The 16,486-nt window shown below is 50.1% G+C and overlaps 1 protein-coding gene across 5 annotated transcripts in view; it reads right to left on the bottom strand.

Moving 5' to 3' along the window:
• The window catches only part of Dync2i1 (dynein 2 intermediate chain 1), a 65,488-nt gene that overhangs the window by 9,575 nt on the left and 39,427 nt on the right, over positions 1-16,486 (bottom strand). For 3 of the 5 annotated variants that reach the window (XM_046439797.2, XM_046440398.1, XM_046440680.2), the window contains 7 exons: positions 12,387-12,516; positions 9,007-9,179; positions 7,938-8,100; positions 3,573-3,686; positions 3,421-3,482; positions 2,852-2,903; positions 752-812 (listed from right to left, as the gene is read on the bottom strand). In XM_046439797.2, the coding sequence (XP_046295753.1) occupies positions 752-812; positions 2,852-2,903; positions 3,421-3,482; positions 3,573-3,686; positions 7,938-8,100; positions 9,007-9,179; positions 12,387-12,516 (755 nt within the window). The other 2 variants (XM_046440595.2, XM_046440470.2) reach the window with 2 other exon arrangements.

Below are 16,486 nucleotides of genomic sequence, written 5' to 3'. Positions count from 1 at the left end.
GAAATGGTTAACAGAAGACCAGCAAGGGCACCGCTCTGACTGCGGGTCTGGGACTGCCGGACATCATGACATCTGGCTCCGCATCTGATGACTTTACAGACTGAGTGATCCACCTTCATAACTGCATTTCAATCAACTGAGGTTGATGTAAAACTGCTAAGCATGTGGGAGTTCATCAAGACCACCCAAAGCTGTTCTGCGAGGTGAAGAGTGCTCAAAGGCTCCAAGATTTTCCAAGGGTTTTCGCATGTTGAAAGTTAGGCCTGAGTCATGAGAAGCCAACCAACATGGAACATGTAAGTACCACCAGTAACAGCTGTGCATTCACTAAGAAGTGTATGTCATGTTGAGTTATGTGACTGAAAGTAGAAATGTCCGTCTCTAAATAACACCTTCCATCACTGTTTCTGGTTTCTGAAACTTCATCTAAGTTAAACTTCAGGGCTGCCTTAGAAGAGGTGAAAAACAGTGAAGTAGCATCAATTTATATGACAGAAAACATTTTTTGATCAAAAAAACATTAGCTCTATACATGAAAGTTATATTTATTACATTGATTTGTTACTAATAAATCAACTACTTTCATAAGCAAAAACAGTAAAAAATTCGGTACAAAAACAGAGTGTAAGAAAATATGCTTTCACTACAGAACCCAGCAAGGCATCTGCTGCACATGCAACACCTGATGCCCTTCCTCTCTGCAGGAGTCTCCTGAGATGGGGGTGCCTGGCGTGAAGCCACACGGTCTCACCTGTCGCCCACCTGCAGCGTGGCACTGTGCACCAGCTTGATCCTCCCTCCAGGGATGAGACCTACAAAGACAGGCAGAACGGGTGCACCTCGTAACCTGGAGCCACGCTCACTGCCTAAACGTCATCTCAAACAGTGCCACAATGCAAACGACAGGTGAGGTGCGCGTGCTCCGCGAGGATCACAGGGGACTCTGACCCTGGAGCCTTCTGCCTTCAGGTGCAGCAAGAGCAGGGGCAGCACCCTTCAGCCCACAGCAGCAAGCCCCGTCTGCAAAGTCCCCCAGGGCCGTTCAGAACTTACTGACGGAACTGGGGGTCTCCAGCTCCTCCAGCCTCCCTCATTGCTCCTCAGTTTCCTAACTTCCTCTCCTCGAACAACAAACATCAGGACTCCCAGGGCCGACCCCATCTTTCTTTCCCTCCCCTCGTTTTCCAAAGTGCGCACAGCCACCACACTGACCCTCAGACATGAGCTGGCTTAGCCTCCTCGCTACTCCCAACACCATCCTCCCTTTTTAAAATCAGTGCACGAGAGGAACAGAGACCCATGTGATTCTGAGCAGAATCTCACCTAGGACCTGGAAGCAACTAAATGAAGACGCTGTGAGGTGGCAGGGCCCTGGCACGCTGCCATCATGTGGTCTAACTGCCTGGCACCTCTGCGGCAGGCGTGCCCATGAGTCCTGGCTCACACTTCTCCAGAGACACCTCTCTGACCCAGCCTTGTCCAGGTAGCTCCGTGTCCTAGCATTACACCCCAGTCCCCATCTACAGCCCACATCTCCTCCCCACCGTTTCCCTGGCACCTGGGACTGGACCTGCAGAGTACATTTCAGAAAGGAATAAAAGACAGACATGGCTTCAGTCCACAACAGGCCACAGTGGGAGGCCTCAGGACAGCTTGGCACCCTGCACTCTCTGCTGCCAGGCAGCACCCCCCTCCTGAGGGCAAAGTGGCGAGGCAGCTGGGGATCTGCAGAGGTAGAACACACGAAGGGTGTGTTTCACATCACAGGCACATGCCTCGATCCCCTGCATGACATTTCATATGTGCCTCAAAATGTTTTTAGGCAGACTAATGCTATTCCCACTGCCTGTGTCTGCGGGCAGTGCTGTCACAGGGGCCCATCAGCAGCAAGGCCTGCCTCAACAGGCTCAAACCGCAGGGTCCTCGTGCTTGGGAGAGCAGGCAAGGCAGGTCAGCCAGCAGAGACAACAGCAAGGTACGCTGAGCAGGAGGGACGAGGCTGACGGCGAGGAACACCGCAGAGGAGGCACAGGGCTCCTGTGTTCTGAGGACCCGAGGTTCTGAGCGTAACCTGACAGACCAGAACCCAGACAGGTCAGCACAGGGGGACGGCGCACAGCAAGTAACGCGGTCTTGTTTCCCCCAGAAACCCCACGGTGCAGGGCATCCGTCTGGTAGGGGCAGCCACATCTGCTCTGTGAGGCCAAGAGCTCCTCCCTCACTCTGAAGAGCAGGAACAAAGTCCAAATCCCTCCTACTGCTTCCCAAAGCCACCCAGGGACACAGCCCAGCACAAACAAGGGAGGCTATGTCACTGAAAGGGGAGCGGCTAGAGGCTGAGGCAGTCCAGCTAGGCCACAGCGTACCACAGGACCCAAGTGTTCTGTGACCTCTGAGCCCTCTTGGCCTCTAGAACCACACCACACAGCATCAAAACTGCCAGCTGTCCCCCATCACTTCTGCCCCACGCCCTGAGGAGTCCAGGAGGGCCACACTGTACAGGAAGAGCCCAAAGTGGGCAAGGGCTCGGGCAACGGATGGCACATCTGCTCCCAGCTGAGGCCGTCTGAACTCTGCTGCCTTTCCCAACACCTGAACGCAGAACACAGAGGTCCTCGACTGACCCAACAGAGCAGAGCGATAGGCAGCTGCAGGCAGGACTGACCAAGCTACGGGAGAAAGCATTTGGTCAGTGCTATGAGGTGCCACTCCACAGCTGGTAAGGTGCACAATCTATAACTTCATTTTTCAGGTAGCTAATCACACATTTTCAAAGCAGGTAGAGATATGTTTGATTTCCAATTGTTTCAGCAAATACTGACTAAAGTTAATTTTTAAATTTAATAGTTACCTAAGTCACTTATCGAGCCTGCCATATCCGCCTTTGGTAATTCAACAACCACCTAAAATAAAATAATGAAAATGAAGATGACATATTTTACAATTAGGAAACAACTGAAGCAAAATATGGCTCTAATTAAGAGAGCACAGGGTCCTAAAAATATAACTGCCCCAGAAAACAGGCTGGCGGTCAGCTCCAGGACCGACATACTGACACCTTAATGCCAGGGGCACCTTCCTTCTGGTCGCTACACTCTCCTCCCTCAGGGACTTGCTCAGCAGGTCCCATGGCCTACAGGATGAGTCCTGATGTCACCCTCTGGCCTGGACGCCCTCCCACAGCTCTCATTCCATGTTCGCACAGGCCTGCAGGAGCGGCTACCAAGTGGCCAGCCAGGCCCTAGACTTGCTGGGTCTAAGATCCTGTGTCCCCTCCCCACACAACTACAAACCCAGGTCACTCCTGCTTTCCCCCCTGCTTGTGCCCTCTCTTTCCCGGCCCATGCCTCAATCCAGGTGTTTTCTCTACTGCAGCCATTCCATTTGGCCAGTGGGCATGGCCTTGGGCCAGCAACTCACCCACATATTGAGAACCCCGCTGTCATCCAGGGAGGCCACGTGGAACGACAAACCCGACGTTTCTAAGGAAGCCAGAGACAGAAAGAAAGCAGCAGCTTTAACCCAGGCAGCCCGTGGGTCCCTGCTCTCGCGGGCTGAGGGGCGTCACGAACCTTCCTGGGTAGAGAAGGGCGAGAGCACCAAGCTCTGCTTCCGGCAGACGGACGAGGAGACGGCCTCCAGGGCCTGCAGAGGGCTTCGGTGGCTCACTGAGGTAAGGACTCCGTCTGGAATGAACCCGCAGTGCCGTGCACCCGCATCACATGGCAGGAACACAAGCAGGTCAAACATGACAACGATGGAGGCGCTTCTGGGTCTGAAACACCCAGCTCTTGCCGCAGGCCCCCAAGGAAAGCCAGAGGCCAGGATAGACCAAGCAGCATCATTAGGAAACAGACACGATTCAGAAATACCTGAGGAGGACGAGGAGTCCTCACTGCCAAGAGCTCATTTAAGACTTTGCAGGTTTTACTGACAAGAGTTAGATGGCAAACAAAATGAAACAATCATTTTGTACTCAGTGACCCTCTGAACCCAGGGGTCCCTCACCCATGCATTCAACCAATGCAGACTGAAAATCCTCTGGGGGAAACCTTACCATAGTGACCGCAGGGGCCCTTCTTACCAGGACTCCCACAGGGCACAGCAGCTAGTCACGTATTTGCACTATCTTACATACACAAGTCACGAGAGATGGTATCAAGTACAGGGGCCGTGTGCACAGGTATACACAAACACCACGGGGCCTCGTGTAAGAGGCATGAACACCTGAGGACCGGGGAGCTTCAGGGGTCCTGGAACTAACCCCACCAAGACTGAGGGACTACATATGGGTCCGAGATTTAGTGTTTTGAAAATAGTGCTAGATTCAAAGGTTTGTTATTAATACCAAGAGTTAGAAAATGCAGTTATAAAAGATTTATTTTGGAGCCTAATAACTGCCTTGCCTGAGGCATGTAAATAAACTTTATGTGTTCTTTTCCCTGTCTAAAATACATACATATCTATTCATCCATGGTCACACATATGCATATGTGCATATATATGTGTATATATAAATGCCATCAAAATCCACATAGTACCTATAAATTAAAACCCTCTCAAAAGCAGCAATATCTCCCCACTGCTTTTTTAATGCACAAGCACAGATACACATGGCACATAAACAGAAAGGCAGCATATATGTGGATTAAAATGTCATGGGAGGCATTTAGGAAATGAGAATTTTTAAAGTGCTACTTAGTCAAGAGAAAGAAAATGAATCTCAAAATGGAGAAAAATATCTGCAAAACACATACCTGACCAATGGTACAGAACAGAGGACACAGAGACAAACCCACATAAATACAGTTCTCTCATACTAGACAAAGGTGCCAAAACATACATTGGAGAAAAGACAGCCTCTTCAACAAATGGTACTAGGAAAACTGGAAATCCATATGCAGCAAATTGAAATTAAACCCCTATCTCTCACCATGCACAAAACTCAACTCAAAGTGGATCAAGGACCTGGGAATTAGACCAGAGACCCTACATCTAAAGAAAAAGTAGGTCCAAATCTTTACCATGTCAGATTAGGCCCCAACACCCTTAGCAAGACTCCTAAAGCACAAGATATAAAATCAAGAATCAATAAATGGGGTGGATTCAAACTAAAAAGCTTCTTCTCAGCAAAGGAAACAATCAATCAGGTGAACAGAGAGCTTATATTGTGGGAGCAAATTGTTGCCACACGCACGTAAGAGCACTAATCTACAGGATATATAAGAACTCAAAAAACTTAACACCAAAAATACAAACAACCCAATCAATAAGTGGGCTAAGGAGCTGAACAGACACTTCTCAGAAGATGATATAAAATCAATCAAATATTTGAAAAAATGTTCAACATCTCTAGTAATTAGAGAAATGCAAATTAAAACTGCTCTAAGATTTCATCTCTCTCCAGTCAAAATAGCAGTTATCAAGAATACAAGCAACAATAAGTATTGATGTGGTTGTGGGGGAAATGCACACTCATACATTGAGGTGGGACTGCAAACTGGTGCAGCCAATCTGGAAAGCAGTATGGAGATTCTTTGGAAAACTGGGAATGGAACCACCATTTGACCCAGCTATCCCACTCCTCGGTCTATACCCAAAAGACTTAAAAACAGCACACTACAGGGACACAGCCACATCAGTGTTCATAGCAGCAAAATTCACAATAGCCAAACTGTGGAACCAACCTAGATGCCCTTCAATAGATGAGTGGATAAAGAAACTGTGGTATATATACCTAATGGAATATTACTCACCAATAAAAGAGACTAAAATTATGGCATTTGCAGGTAAATGGATGGAGTTAGAGAATATCATGCTAAGCGAAGTAAGCCAATCCCAAAAAACCAAAGGACAAATGTTTTCTCTGATAAGTAGATGCTAATCCACAATGGGGAGGGACATGGGATGAGTGGAGGAACTTTGGATGGAGCAAAGGGGAGAGAGAGAAGGAGAGGGGGCACGGGGATAGGAGAGATGGACATAATTACTCTAGGTACATATATGATCACACCAATGATGGGACCCTACTTCGTGTACAACCAGAAGTAAAAACTTGTGCTCCATTTGTGTACAATGAATCAAAGAACATTCTGCTGTCATGTATAACTGATTAGAATAAATGAAAAAAAATTTTAAAATCTAATTAAAAAAATGGACAAAAGACCTCAACAGACACCTCGCCAAATAGGATGCATGGATGTCATGCAAACGTCTGGAAAGGGCTCCCACCATGCATCACGAGGAGGCGCCACTGTGCCCCTGGCAGGACACCGGAATCCAGTCTCCGGGGAGGACGTGGTGGCCCAGGAGTGCTGGTTGCGGAGGGAGGGAATGCCGACTGTCGTCCTATCCACTAAAGACTTCTTATATGCAAAAAAAGCAGACCCCAACTAACACCCCTCACCATGCCCCAAATCCGCAGAAGTGGAGCACAGACTTATCTATAAAATCGAGGATCACACAACTTCTAGAAGAAAACATAGGGGACACCTTTGGCAAAGCAGTTAAGCAAAAACTGCTTAGATGTGACAGCAGACATAAAATCATAAAAGAAAAAGATTGATGATTGAATTTCATCAAATTTAAAATGTTTTCTGTCCTTCTCAGACAATGTTATGAGAAAAGATAACCAGATTGAGAGAAAGTATTTACAAAACCTGCCAGTTATACCCAGAATACACGAAAACGCTCAAGACATAAAGGTCTGGGATTCAGCTCAGTGGTGAAGTTCTTGCTGAGCTTGTGCAAGGCCCCGGGTTTAATCTCCAGGACAAAAGAAAAAAAAACCTTAATAAGGAAACAACCCAATAAAAAAAAAAAAAAAAGGAAAAACCTTCAACAGATGTCACCCACACAGACCTAGGGATGATGAATATGAATAAACATGGACGTGTGCTCGACATCACCAGCCATCAAGGAAGGGAAGATCACCGTGCTGGTGAGGATGCAGAGTGCCTGAAACTCTCACACCCTGTGGCAATGCAAAATGGCTAACACTCTTGGATAGGCTCCTGGCACACTTATTCACAATCACCAACAACTGGAATCAACCACAAGTCCAGAGTGGCTCCAGGGGAGCATCTACACAAGGGACACCTTCAGCAAAGCAGTGAGCCTCTGCAACACGCAGCAGCACAGGAGTCTCAACACATGGCTACTGCACAAGTCCAGTGCTTTGACATCTGGACAACCCAGAGCCAGGACAGAACAAAATCAGTGGCCGGGAGGACCACAGCAGGGTTCTGAATGTGAAGAGAGAAGGGCAGGACCAGAGAGACCGGCAGGAGTGAGTTGAGGGCTGGGGGCTGAGCCATGGCAGCAGGGCTCTGGCCCCTCCGGGGAGGCACTGTGGCACTGGGTCAGTCAGCAGTCTGGGACAGCCTGCCCATGTAGTCAGTGTGGCCTCACACACAGTCACCTTCCGGGGCAGCAGGGACACAGCTATCATGACAACTAAATGAGCAGGTAGACACAAGGGGCCTGGGGAGAGTGCTGGCTCCAGGAAGTGACTGCGAGTGCTGTGGTGGTGGCAGGGTGGGTGACAGGAGATTGGCATCCTGGGAGGGTGGCCGCTCTGGCCTGTCAGCCCCAGGGGGAGACGACCCTCACTTTCCCACTGCCAGCACTAACCCACCATGCCACAGGCGCACACACACCATCGACCCCTCAGCTGATCTAAAACCACACACCATCTTGTTGAGGATTTCAGGGAATCCACAGATTTAATATGAAGGACGATTCCAATCACTCTTGGCTGCTGCATCAGGGTTACTTGGGTAAATATTTTTTTCTACTTATCAAATGCCTCCCTTGCCCATGGATTGGATCCCAGCTTCTGGATAATCTGAATGAATAAATGCCAATCAATTTAAAACTTCAGTCTCAGCTCTGGGGTGGCTTTCCAGAGATACCAGCTTGGCAGACATGACACTGACCGGTGGAAAACGTGGCCGTCCTGAAGGTCCAGCAGCAGTCACTCAGCTCAACGTAACGGTGAATCCTGGAGTCTTCTCTTAGGTCCCACACCACCACTGAGCCATGTGCTGTCCCAGCAAACAGCAGAAATGCCTTCAGAGGGCTAAAGCAGCAACACGTGACCTGAAAGGAAAACACCGGGGGCTGACACCTGGGCAGCAGGGGACTGGCCCACGGCAGTCGGGTCTGCTCGTCCCACACTGGCGCCTGCTCACTTGACCCAGAGGGACGTCCCAGGTGGCTGTGTCTGAGAAGCTGAAGGACCTAGTGAACACAGACCTCTGCACATAGATAAAATGCTTGGTTTCCTCAAATGGACAGTAGGGACAAAGTCCCCCTGTAGGACTTTTGGGACCACATGATAGCCACATGAGAGGTGCTCGACTGTCACTTCTTCTCAATGCAATTCACTGGGCTTCAAAACAGACCATTCCACCCTTAGTCACCTCAACTACACCCTCTGTTGCAAAAAGTTTTAACATTCAATTCCCTAAAACTGGTACCTGTGAAAGTTACTCCTCCCTATGGCTTTGGGAGAAATCAAGGAACACAAAAGTAGGACATTTTCCTAATTAAAGGGATATGAATGTGAAGGGGCAGCTCTTCCCCTGGCTGTCAGTGACCAGGAGCATAAACACATGAAGGAGGGCGTGCCCAGATAAGTGACAGGGGTGCAAAGCTACTTCAAGAAGCCTCAGGAAAAGAGGAAACCTCTAACATGCCCCACAGCGCCAGCCAAGGAGGAAGTCCTAGGGTCCAGTGTCGTGCCCAGGTCGGCCAGTGTTTCCAGTAAGCCCACAACTACACTCACTTCCAAGTTCTCGACTGGCCAAGAGCCTGCTCTCTGACTCCTAGGACTCTCAATCTGAGTGGGTCCTGTGAACTAAGAATTTCTGGAGTTGAAGCAAACACACCCCTGTGTCTTGCTGGCCCACAGCAGGGCTGAGGGGAGCTGTGCAAGACGGGAGTGACAGTCGGCTCTCCTCTTCTCAGCACCCCCAGCAAACACGCCTCTCCTCCTGCATATACCTTAGACTCACAAATCAGGACCTTCTGGGGCCCTGAAGGCTGCCAGATGTCCCATACACAGAGGAGGTATCTGCAGTCCAGCAGCTGGGCAGAGGCCTTTGCAGGTAGATCATGCACAGAGACCACGGTCTGCCTTTGTACTCGAGAGGCATGCAAGCAGGATACTTTTCGATCTGGGGAAAAGATAAGAAAAGTATGTTTGCATCTTAGCAATTTGCTGGAATCCATGTTAAATGAACACCCAGACCCCTCAAATAAATTTCAACCTAATGAAGAAACAAACTGAACACACACTGGTAATGGCCACAGCCAAGGTGAGCACGTGACCTTCCTGGCTGGCCAGGCAGCCAGGGCATCACACCTCTTCTCAGCCACAAGCTTGCACTCAGAATCAGCAGCTCAGGGCAGGAGGCGCAGGACTGAGCCACGCTGATCCCTTGTGAGGACATTACCCTTAGGAACCTCAGTTCTCTTAAAACAGCCTGCCAGGAACACGGCAGACTTGTCTCTTCCAGTGAGGTAGAGCTGAGCTCTGCTCCAGATGCTGCTGGATAATAGCAAATGGAACCAATTCCAGGCTTCGGTGTCGGTGGAGTTTGCTGTGCCCCCAAATCAGCAGAAGATGCTGACAGAGGGGAGAGAGCAGGATGTCAGGTAAGAGCTGCTCAGTCACAGACAGACAGCACTGCAGGCAGGGAGGGGGCAGCACAGAGGACGGTGCCAGACCACCAAGGCATACATACCCCACACCCATGGATGCCAGAGCCCACGACATCCACACCTGGGCCACCCTGTCACAGGCATGCGGGCACAGCCCTCCTGGGCCCTCCACAGAAAATTCCAGGTCCTTCTCCAGAAAAAGTGCCTCAATGGCTTGGTTTCTTGACCATTCAACACGTGTGGAACCTGCTGCCATCTTTCATATTTTTTTGCATGTTGTGCTGGGATTCCATCCATGAGCTCTATGGGTTTATGGGCGATTTTCCACAGTGGTTCTCAGAAAGATGAGCACCATTCTATTGCAGAGTTCTGCTCAGTGCCAGCAGGAGGTCTGCACTCTGCCACTCCAGTGACCTCACCTGGCTCTGCGGGCCAGGCCTCCGTTCCCTACAGCCTGCTTCCCCATCTGGCTTCACCCAGGGAGGCCTTCTCTCCAGAAGCTGTCTGTGGCCTCTCCATGGAAGGCCTCCCTCTCTAACACATCACAAGCCCTTGGTCAGCAGTCTGCAGTCCATCTCAACACCAAACCTAAGTCCCAGGAGGGCAGCATTTCTGCCCCCCTCACTGCGGAATCCACCCCGTCATCATGCCTAGGACACTCTGCACACCGAGCCCTCACCCAGGGACATGTGCTTTAGGAGTGATGATAGCAGAGAGCAGATTCCACGGAGGCTCAAATATCACTGCATCTCACCTCAGACTGGGAGAGAATGAGCCAGATCCTAAGTTCACAAAGGTGAAGCGACCCACTCACTCTGTCAGATGCCTCTTCCCCATCTCATTTTCCTTCTTCTATCTCAATATCCATTTTACTAAAACACAAAAATTAGCAAACCAGAAAACCTCTGCTGACACTGGTGGTCATGAGGGATGCCAGACACAGGTGTGAGCCAGGTTTCCTCTCTGCTGTCGCTGTGCTCTGCGTCAGCTCCAGGCAGCAGCACAGCTTCGGTCTGCTTCTCTGTGTGTGCTGCTGTGCTGTTATGCTACAGGTACACAGATTTACCATTTTTCTAACAGGATCTTTTTTGTTTAAGATAAACAAAATGGGGAACGCAACAACCATTTGACCCAGCTATCCCTCTCCTCGGTTTATACCCAAAGGACTTAAGAACAGCATATACTATAGGAACACAGCGACATCAATGATTACAGCAGCACAATTCACAATAGCTAAAGTGTGGAGCCAACCTAGATGCCCTTCAGTGGATGAATGAATAAAGAAAAATGTGGCATATATACACAATGGAATTTTACTTAGCAGTAAAAGAACACAAAATCATGGCATTTGCAGGAAAATGGATGGCGTTGGAGAAGATAGTGCTAAGTGAAGTTAGCCAATCCCCCAAAACCAAATGCTGAATGTTTTCTCTGATGTAAGGAGGCTGACTCATAGTGAGGGTGGGGCAGGGAGCATGGGAACAATAGAGGAGCCCTAGATAGGGTAAAGGAGAGGGAGGGGGATGAGAGGGGGCATGGAGGTAAGAAAGAAGGGGGAATGCAATGGACATCACTACCCTAAGTACATGTATAAAGACACGAATGGTGTGACTCTACTTTGTGTACAACCAGAGACATGAAAAATTATGCTCTATTTAGGTAATATGAATTGAATTGCATTCTGTTGTCATATATAACAATTAGAATAAATAAAATAAAAAGAAATAAACAAAATGCTCTCAAGGAATAGTAAGATTTATTTAAATTAACGTAATTTTCGCAAACATTAAAGGACAGAGGAATGTACACAACTAAACCTACAAATAGCAGGCGGAAAAGAAGACATTTCAAGAACAAGTAGCACCAAATGCTCAGCCTCACACGTGCCTGAGAGCATGCTCACAGCCTGATCTCTTAAGGAGAAGCGACTTTGAGGCACTTTCCCCACAAACCTGGGCCAAAATTGCCAAGAGCTACCTCCCTAGACACTTTTTTTCAAAGGTAAAATGTTATTAGCTAAAGAAATTTAAATACGGTCTTTGCATTTCAGTTCATTTAAAATAATTTAATTACATGCCAACATGACTTTTTTTTTTTAATATTTATTTTTCAGTTCTCAGCGGACACAATATCTTTGTTTGTATGTGGTGCTGAGGATCGAACCTGGGCCGCCCGCATGCCAGATGAGCACGCTACCACCTGAGTCACATCCCCAGCGCCCCAACAGGACTTCTTTGCTAGTCTGTGATTCATTTGTTTAGCATTTACTTTCTATAGCCATGACTTACCTTAAACATGTAAATGAGTATCTCTGAGTCACAATGGGTGTCTCACACCTGTGTCTAAGTCAACAATGCAACACCCTCAAGCTATTCTAACTGTTTCATTAGAGAAATCAAAAGAAAATGAGTAAGTGAAGGAATAGATTCTGGAATTAAAACAAATACAGACAATCTCAGTTTTAATTCATTTAAATAATCTCATTATTTAAGTTACTAAAAGCTATCTTTGATCAGCAAAAAAAATCGAGAATCATAAATTTAACATACATATTTTGGAAAAAAACCCTAAATATTCACTTTTCAGTGTGGCACAAATAGAGTCTGTCTCTATATACAATAAATTCTATTGCATTAAAATAGAAGTAAAACTAAAGATCATTCCATAAATATAAATGTTTACTGGTTGGACTAGAAATAAACTCACTGAAGACCCCTTACTTTCAAGAAATGGCAGGCCAGTGTCCACCTGAGAAGAGCTATCACTAATGCTCAGGGTGTGATCTGCAGCCCTGAGGCTCCAGACGGGCTCACCAGCCAAACGGTCCTCTTCAAGCAAAACAGCAACCACCTAGCAAAGATGGGGGAGCGGTCATTATGGTAAGAAGCTTACAATATAAAAGTTTTTCAAAATATTACTTTTCATCTTAACCATTTCTGTAAATAAATGCTTGGCTCCATGATGACACACACAAAAAAATTTTAGGGCTCAGGTTGTGGCTCAGTGGTACAGAACTTGCCTAGCATGTGTGAGGCACTGGGTTAGATTCTAAGCACAACAAATAAATAAATGAATAAATAAAGTAAAGGTCCATTAACAATTTTTAAAAAAATCTTAATGTACAGACAGGCGTGGTGGTGCATGCCTGCAATGCCAGGAGCTTGGAAGACTGAGGCAGGAGGATCATGAGTTCAAAGCCAGCCTCAGCAACTATAAGGTGCTAAGCAACTCGGTGAGACCCTGTCTCTGAATAAAATAGAAAATAAGGCTGGGGAGGTGGCTCAGCGGTCAAGTGCTCCTGAGCTCAATCCCTGGTACCAAAAACTTAAATAAATAAAATTAAATCAAAATTTAAAAATGTACAGCTTTTTCTTCATAACAGCACAAATAAGAAAAAAATCTCAAAACATACATAGGCCAAGGAACAGCTATACTTTTTTTCATATATGTTTTTTCACTAAACATACTGTTGAAAATTATGGAAGAAGAAAAACTCAAAATCTTAAATACCCTTCAACAACAAACACTGAAGAACCAACAGAACAACCCCTCTCTTTTTCAAAGGGTTGATGAATCAGCACAAAATAATGGCGATTGACAAGAATGGGTACCCTAAGGATCTGATAGAGATCAGATGACAAAGACAAAAACCTTGCCATGACATGCAAAAAAAAACCTTCAGTAAGAACTAGAGGAACAAGAAATAATGGAAAGAGGTATTCCATATATATATGTACGATACTTCAAAATACAATCTACTACCATGTAGGGGAAGGCAGGGAGGGTTAGGAACCCAGGGGAATGGAGAGGGGAAGGGGGATCCATGAGAACCCAGGGGAATGGAGAGGGGAAGGGGGATCCATGAGGACCCAGGGGAATGGAGAGAGGAAGGGGGATCCATGAGAACCCAGGGGAATGGAGAGGGGAAGGGGGATCCATGAGAACCCAGGGGAATGGAGAGGGGAAGGGGGATCCACGAGGACCCAGGGGAATGGAGAGGGGAAGGGGATCCATGAGAACCCAGGGGAATGGAGAGGGGAAGGGGGATCCATGAGGACCCAGGGGAATGGAGAGGGGAAGGGGGATCCATGAGAACCCAGGGGAATGGAGAGGGGAAGGGGATCCATGAGAACCCAGGGGAATGGAGAGGGGAAGGGGATCCATGAGAACCCAGGGGAATGGAGAGGGGAAGGGGGATCCATGAGAACCCAGGGGAATGGAGAGGGGAAGGGGATCCATGAGGACCCAGGGGAATGGAGAGGGGAAGGGGGGCTGCATGAGAACCCAGGGGAATGGAGAGGGGAAGGGGGATCCATGAGAACCCAGGGGAATGGAGAGGGGAAGGGGGATCCACGAGGACCCAGGGGAATGGAGAGGGGAAGGGGATCCATGAGAACCCAGGGGAATGGAGAGGGGAAGGGGGATCCATGAGGACCCAGGGGAATGGAGAGGGGAAGGGGGATCCATGAGGACCCAGGGGAATGGAGAGGGGAAGGGGGATCCACGAGGACCCAGGGGAATGGAGAGGGGAAGGGGATCCATGAGAACCCAGGGGAATGGAGAGGGGAAGGGGGATCCATGAGGACCCAGGGGAATGGAGAGGGGAAGGGGGCTGGGTGAGAACCCAGGGGAATGGAGAGGGGAAGGGGGATCCATGAGGACCCAGGGGAATGGAGAGGGGAAGGGGGCTGGGTGAGAACCCAGGGGAATGGAGAGGGGAAGGGGGATCCATGAGAACCCAGGGGAATGGAGAGGGGAAGGGGGATCCATGAGAACCCAGGGGAATGGAGAGGGGAAGGGGGATCCATGAGGACCCAGGGGAATGGAGAGGGGAAGGGGCTGGGTGAGAACCCAGGGGAATGGAGAGGGGAAGGGGATCCATGAGGACCCAGGGGAATGGAGAGGGGAAGGGGATCCATGAGGACCCAGGGGGATGGAGAGGGGAAGGGGATCCATGAGGACCCAGGGGAATGGAGAGGGGAAGGGGATCCATGAGAACCCAGGGGAATGGAGACGGGAAGGGGATCCATGAGGACCCAGGGGAATGGAGAGGGGAAGGGGGCTCCATGAGAACCCAGGGGAATGGAGAGGGGAAGGGGGATCCATGAGAACCCAGGGGAATGGAGAGGGGAAGGGGATCCATGAGAACCCAGGGGAATGGAGAGGGGAAGGGGGCTCCATGAGGACCCAGGGGAATGGAGAGGGGAAGGGGGATCCATGAGAACCCAGGGGAATGGAGAGGGGGAGGGGGATCCATGAGGACCCAGGGGAATGGAGAGGGGAAGGGGGATCCATGAGGACCCAGGGGAAGGGAGAGGGGAAGGGGGATCCATGAGAACCCAGGGGAATGGAGAGGGGAAGGGGGATCCATGAGGACCCAGGGGAATGGAGAGGGGAAGGGGATCCATGAGAACCCAGGGGAATGGAGAGGGGAAGGGGGCTGGGTGAGAACCCAGGGGAATGGAGAGGGGAAGGGGATCCATGAGAACCCAGGGGAATGGAGAGGGGAAGGGGATCCATGAGGACCCAGGGGAATGGAGAGGGGAAGGGGATCCATGAGAACCCAGGGGAATGGAGAGGGGAAGGGGGCTGGGTGAGAACCCAGGGGAAGGGAGAGGGGAGGGGGATCCATGAGAACCCAGGGGAATGGAGAGGGGAAGGGGATCCATGAGAACCCAGGGGAATGGAGAGGGGGAGGGGATCCATGAGAACCCAGGGGAATGGAGAGGGGAAGGGGGATCCATGAGAACCCAGGGGAATGGAGAGGGGAAGGGGGATCCATGAGAACCCAGGGGAATGGAGAGGGGAAGGGGGCTGCATGAGAACCCAGGGGAATGGAGAGGGGAAGGGGGATCCATGAGGACCCAGGGGAATGGAGAGGGGAAGGGGATCCATGAGGACCCAGGGGAATGGAGAGGGGAAGGGGGCTGGGTGAGAACCCAGGGGAATGGAGAGGGGAAGGGGGATCCATGAGGACCCAGGGGAATGGAGAGGGGAAGGGGGATCCATGAGAACCCAGGGGAATGGAGAGGGGAAGGGGGCTCCATGAGAACCCAGGGGAATGGAGAGGGGAAGGGGATCCATGAGGACCCAGGGGAATGGAGAGGGGAAGGGGATCCATGAGGACCCAGGGGAATGGAGAGGGGAAGGGGGCTGGGTGAGAACCCAGGGGAATGGAGAGGGGAAGGGGGATCCATGAGGACCCAGGGGAATGGAGAGGGGAAGGGGGATCCATGAGGACCCAGGGGAATGGAGAGGGGAAGGGGGATCCATGAGAACCCAGGGGAATGGAGAGGGGAAGGGGGATCCATGAGGACCCAGGGGAATGGAGAGGGGAAGGGGATCCATGAGAACCCAGGGGGAATGGAGAGGGGAAGGGGGCTGGGTGAGAACCCAGGGGAATGGAGAGGGGAAGGGGATCCATGAGAACCCAGGGGAATGGAGAGGGGAAGGGGATCCATGAGAACCCAGGGGAATGGAGAGGGGAAGGGGATCCATGAGAACCCAGGGGAATGGAGAGGGGAAGGGGGATCCATGAGAACCCAGGGGAATGGAGAGGGGAAGGGGGATCCATGAGAACCCAGGGGAATGGAGAGGGGAAGGGGGCTGCATGAGAACCCAGGGGAATGGAGAGGGGAAGGGGGATCCATGAGGACCCAGGGGAATGGAGAGGGGAAGGGGATCCATGAGGACCCAGGGGAATGGAGAGGGGAAGGGGGCTGGGTGAGAACCCAGGGGAAGGGAGAGGGGAAGGGGGATCCATGAGGACCCAGGGGAATGGAGAGGGGAAGGGGGATCCATGAGAACCCAGGGGAATGGA

The sequence above is a fragment of the Marmota monax genome, unplaced genomic scaffold (assembly GCF_021218885.2).
Source record: "Marmota monax isolate L192 unplaced genomic scaffold, Marmota_monax_Labrador192_F-V1.1 WCK01_AAM20220418_F8-fsc00275, whole genome shotgun sequence".
NCBI lineage: Eukaryota > Metazoa > Chordata > Mammalia > Rodentia > Sciuridae > Marmota > Marmota monax.
Note: the sequence above shows the minus strand (reverse complement) of the source record. Positions and strands in the feature narration are given on the sequence as shown.